This window comes from Triticum urartu, chromosome 5 (genome assembly GCF_003073215.2).
Source record: "Triticum urartu cultivar G1812 chromosome 5, Tu2.1, whole genome shotgun sequence".
Lineage (NCBI taxonomy): Eukaryota > Viridiplantae > Streptophyta > Magnoliopsida > Poales > Poaceae > Triticum > Triticum urartu.
In genome coordinates, this window is record NC_053026.1 from 651,445,541 (window position 1) to 651,451,175 (window position 5,635).

At 45.2% G+C, this 5,635-nt stretch overlaps 1 protein-coding gene across 1 annotated transcript; it reads right to left on the bottom strand.

Annotated features, from left to right (window-relative positions):
• Positions 1–569: 569 nt before the first annotated feature.
• On the bottom strand, positions 570–2,900 carry LOC125511587 (transcription factor GHD7-like). Its single transcript, XM_048676997.1, has 2 exons — positions 2,438–2,900; positions 570–1,187 (listed from the first exon to the last, which is right to left on the bottom strand). Exons 1-2 carry the CDS (start codon positions 2,741–2,743, stop codon positions 873–875), a joined length of 621 nt encoding a protein of 206 aa, XP_048532954.1. The 5' UTR covers positions 2,744–2,900; the 3' UTR covers positions 570–872.
• Between the last annotated feature and the right edge of the window lie 2,735 nt (positions 2,901–5,635).

Consider the following 5,635-nt stretch of genomic DNA (forward strand, 5'->3'; position numbering starts at 1 on the left):
CATACTATATAGTTTTAGTATTGTAGATGTTCATATTTTTTTATATAAATTTGGTCAAACTTTGTGCAGTTTGACTTTGACCAAATCTTATATGCGGAGTAAAAAGAAACGGAGGGAGTACATCCAACAACATAAGGAACACACAATTTCAATATAATACATGAAGTTCGGATGATGTACAGCTGTAGTGATGTCTTGATAATTTGATATGTTCACAGTTTTCCATGCAACTTCACATATTCTACTCAAGTTCCTCATTCGTACACATTGGAGGTATTTAACCTATGATAAGTCCACAAATTAGTTAGCTGACACATAGCTTTTTAATATACATGTGGTTGCAAGGTTCACCTCATATTTGGTGAATGAAATATAATTTTCTTTCTCAAGATAAGCATTGTACATGTTCGGCAATCGTGATGGTGTACTTTCTCAATCCGTTTTCCACCCCTAGAGAAGTCTTCAAGATAAAATAACAAACTTTATACATAAAAGCCTCATTCGTATTTAATTTTGAGTCGGCGATGACTTAATTCAACTGGTTAATTATTTTTCCAATATGATTGACATAATTCCATATAAATCACAACAACAATCGCACTTGTCACCAATTTTGAGACAATTTTATTACACATCAAAGTAGCTATCCTCTTGAAATTACATGTTTAAATCAACACGTAGTATAACAAGACTTGTTTCAATAAATACATTTTGTTTGATTGATCTGCTGACCATTTTAAATAGTCAAGTCAACATAATGGCTCCAATCGATCAATCACTAACCGACTTATTTTACTTTGAGGAACAACTGCTTCACGGGTGGATCAATCAGAAGGAAATATGTTATCATTTTATCTGGCTTGTGCTATAAATTACCGGAACCATCTGAGGTGAAGTTTACTAGGATCATAGGGCGAAGCTGGAGATGATGGCGACGCCATGGCTTCGGGTACCTTGACAAAGCGGCCGTTGACCCGTGGCCGAAGCTCAGCGTAAGCTTTTCTGGACTCGTATCGGATTTGCTTGTCATAGCGCCGCCTCTTCCTCTTCTCCCTATACCTCATCACCTTCGCTGCTCTCTCCTGCATTGTGGGATAATGGGCAGGCCCCACCATCATCTCTGTGTCAATAGTCATGATTGCTTCATTGCTAATAGTGTTGGTGAATGCACCTCCGTAAAATGGCACCTGAACATCAAGAGGAAAATAATCATAAGATCGCAGTTATGTACTTTCTTAGGGTAGCAGATACATACTTGATACTCCCCTGTTTATGAAGTATCTAATTGGTCTCTAATTAACTAGAAAATGATCCATTTTCATTCAGAGATGCACTTGATTGTAACTATTCTATTTCTGGACAGTGGAAGCTAACAACTCCTCTGGCATTTTTTTTTCAAAGATGCGCACCGTCCAAAACAATTGGTCTATGAATATACGTTTTAATTAGGTGTATTATGTACATGTGTGTAGCCCTGTACATGTATGTACAGTTTTATGAGTTTTTAAAAGGCGTAACTTCATCAATAATTGTGATCTGGGTCCGTTTGGGGTGAACATGCCATGTTCAAAAGATTGATAGCAAGTAACTAATTAGGCAATTTTCTGATGCAAACTAACTAAACAAGGATCTTCTTTCCATTTTGTATGGGTTTGTTCTTTTTTGGACCCGATCTTGATCAGTTTTATGAACTCGGTAGATCGATCACCCGGCCACTACGCAAGCTATCGTGGGGAGTAGTATCAGTTATATATGAGCTACAGACTTGCAAAACTAGCTCAAGATAAAATTGAAATACTAAATAACAATCAAATTCATAATGACCACATAAAATGAGAAAAAGGGTGCATCGATCCAGTATGTATATTGTCCATTTCACAAAACTTTGTCAATTAATTACCATAAAGTGTGGACTCCAGATAGATATTGACAAGTTGAGAATTGAGCGCATATGTATTGCTTGATCCCATAAAGAGATATGTTATATTATTAAGCTCTAGCTAGCAGCTTGATTAAAGTCTTCCCCCAGCTGTGCCGGTCGAGTTGGTTAGTTATTGAACACAAGTCAAATTTTCAGTATGCATGTATGACTGATTACCTTGTTGTTGGTCAAATAAAATGAAATAAGTTTATATGTATGACTGATGATTTGACAACCCATACAATTCTGCATCAACTAATACAAAACACAAACTCTATATATGCCTCCATAGAAAATTAAAGAATATCAAGATCCATTCCCGCATATCTTTTTCAGGAGAACAATTGAGCAGCGTACATTAACAGAATTATGTGACAGATATATGAGATGGTTACATGGTGCTATTTTTTTGTAGTGGGTATAGATGGACATAAATTAGGTGGGGATTTTTAAGGAGGAAGCCAGGGACGCATCCATCGGCAAGAGATGAAACAATTAAGCGGTACTACTACTTACGATGTGGGCTCTTGCCGGTGGCTGCACTAGGTGAGCCATGGGTCGGCCGCCTGCGCCCACCTCCAGCGTGAGCCTGCTGCTGTTCCCTGCAGCTGCTGTTTCATGAAATGGTGTGGTCCATGTTCTGCTGTGGTCGAAGTTGGCTGGCGGCAGTGGCACTGGGTGGTGGTGGTGGTGGTTGCCTTGGGCGAAGAACTGGTGCTCACGCAGCTGGTGCTCCTGATGATGGTGATGACGATGATGAATGGGCGAGACCATGAGGCGCGGGCAGTTGTTGGCGCCGCACAAACCGCATGACATGGACATACTGCTAGCTAGCTCCAAGGTTTGCTTGCTTTTTTGTTTTTTCTGCTGTGGTCTGGTGCGTGGAGAAGCCGAGGAGGAGAGATGTCGAGGAAGAAGAAGAGGCAGTTATGAGTACCAGTAACTACCAAGGTACTTGTAGTAGTAGCTAGGGCCGTACTGTGTCTCTCTCACATGCACTGCATATAGGCAGCCGTGAGCTCTCAGGCCAGAAAAAAGATTCGATATGGCAACTATCAAAATATTGCTCAACTAATGAGTGGGTCGGAATAGATATGATCCCTCGATCCATCGTTGATTTCTTTCTTTCTTACGCGGAGGAGCCGGAGCCATGCAGACCTTGCTTGCTGGGAATCCCCCACATGATCTTATGTCCACACAAGGCCACTGCTAGATATTTGTGTAGCTTTTTTTTGGTCAGCGTCAAAACAAAAAGGAGATGCTAACACAAAAGTCCGAGGGAGACAAAAACAACAAAATGGAAACCATGCCAATACTAAAATAGAAAAGTACTACCAGCTGTGAAACAATTTTCGTCATGGGGCATCCATGCTATTATCATGGGCACGCTGCCACACCAACCCCCCCCCCCCCCCCCCCCCCCCCCCCCCCCCCCCCCCCCCCCCCCCCCCCAGCCACCCAACCCCTCGCTGTTGCGAGAGGAAACCACCGGTGGCCGGACGGCGGCGGCAGGATGCTTCCGCATCCCATCTTTTTTTTGTTTGGCATATTCTGATCCTCTCGTCCTGCGGGTTGTGGCTATGTTTATCTTTCTTAGCTTTTACTTATTTTTGCTCCTTTGCGAGATATATTTGGATACCAGACCTTGTTTTTTGCTGCAACTGCTTTAATAATATGGTCACATGCATCCTTTGGATGCACACGCTGGAGGATATCCCCCTTTTCAAAAAAAAATATTTATATTCACATCCTCTCGTCCCTCTACCGCTCCCTTGTCATGGGAACCATATGTCCCATCCTACAGAAACCGGGAGCATGCATATTTCTTCACGGCAGGTGAGACTGGTTGTGCGGGTCACTCGCTACCATGGCTAGAGGCGCGTCCCTTATTGTGGTGGTGACTCACTATGTGGGTGGACTCCGGCAAGATCCGATCTGATTTGGCGTCGGTCTTTCTACTGGATGAGGACTGTTGCTGCGAGGTGCTGGCTTTCCGCGTGTGCGGTGGCTTGCTGGCGGCGCTAAGATCCATGGGTTGGTGGTGGTGATCCAGATCTGACCTGCCAGATGGTGTTGCTGCAAACTATACTGCAACTACTTCCTAGGGCTCCACGACGGCAGTGGTCATTGAATGGTCCCTGGGAGGGGTCTTCTCTCCTGATCCAGTGGTTAACTTCAGTGATGAGATACAAATTATGGACGACAGCTTGACGCAAAGGGATGGGTGTGCAGTGGCAGCGGTTGCATCACATGTTGCTGCTAGAATCACGGAAAAGTGGTGATGACAACACATGAGCGACTTCAATGGTGTTGCTACTCGAGCACCCGGTCTCGACCTCAGGGGCAAAAGCCTAGGTCAGAACCAACAGTTTATACCTGGAAAAGGCGATGTTTTTCTTACATTCTTACCTTGTCGAATCTACATTTTGGCCTTGTGGTTGGATCTAGTGATGGTGGTGCTTGAGTGTCGCTCCCTTCCTAAAGGCATTGCTATCGAAGACCTCATCGTCAGTGTGGTTTCATGAAATGGTTGGTGTGGATATGGTCATTATTGTAGTTTGCCAATCACAAATCTGATTGTTTTGCGGCATTTTTTTTCTTGCCAACGAATATCATTGGTCTTATGTGACTTTGCTAGTTGTCAGCGTGTTTTCGCATGTGTGTGAGTTGGTGTTGGCTATATCATCCTAACTATGCAGAGGCTGGGTGTGTGCTCATTGTAAAAAAACATGCAATATTGTTCCCTTCCCGGGTCCACCCGGGCGGCGGCTCAATCCCTCTTAGACCGCTCCCCCTCCCCTCGCTATTGCCAATGGGCTCTGCCTAGTGAAGCCCGCGCCGATCCGGAGGTGGCTGGCCTACTCTTCTCGTCGGCTCGCGGCCGCTCGCACGTAGGGGAGTTTGCTGAAGGATCTCGAATGGGGTGCTTCGTGTTGGCTGCGGGACGGAGGTGCTTCTGAGGTGCGGCGACCTACTGATGTCTGATGGCCTGTTGTGATGCGACAACATGTAGTGGTGACAGGTCTCATGTCAGCCTGGTCTAGGTGTCTGCTGCTCTTGTGCGCGGTGGTGGCTCATGGCGGGTTAGGTGCGGCGGTCGGTGCATGTGAGCCTATGTGGCCCACGACACGAGGCGGCTACTTACCAGCGGCTCTGGCTTGTGTTTTTTTTATCATAGTGGGCAATTTGTGGCTAGGGGGCCATTTTGGGCCCGCGTTCTCCTCGACGGCAAGGACTGCATTTGCCAGGCATCCTGGTTGTAGTGTTGGGTTGGTGCTGGCATCGACACAGGTAGCCTACCATGGTGATACAGGTGGTCGTGGTGTCCTTCTGATCCAACTGGACTGGTTCGTTGTTGTTGGATCGAGTGGAGTCGCGGCTTGGCCTCACATGTTCGTTGTAGCTTGGCTCCTTCCTTGGGGTCTGTGGAGGTGGAGAGGTGTAAGGCTCTGGGCGAAAGTTTGATTCTTCGGCGATGATGACGCTTGAGGATGCCATTCTACTCCTTGGAGGCATTGTCAAAAAGTTAGTACTTCATCATGTTTGGTCGGAGTAGGGAGGGGCGATGTTGGTTGTTAGCTAGGCCAGACTATTCCGAATCTTGCTCACAGTCGCTCCAAGAAAAGGTCACGTTAGGTGGAGGCAGTCTGTTTAGGTTGTGGTCAATGATTGTTTTTTCCCTATTTCTATTTATTATTACTATTATTATTATTG

What these genes read in the sequence shown, in the direction of transcription:
- LOC125511587 (XM_048676997.1), bottom strand. Translation starts at nt 2,743, where the DNA reads ATGTCCATGTCATGCGGTTTGTGCGGCGCCAACAACTGCCCGCGCCTC. An exon ending in CACCGGCAAGAGCCCACATC is followed by an intron (nt 1,188 to 2,437) that starts GTAAGTAGTAGT and finishes CTTGATGTTCAG; the next exon opens with GTGCCATTTTACGGAGGTGC.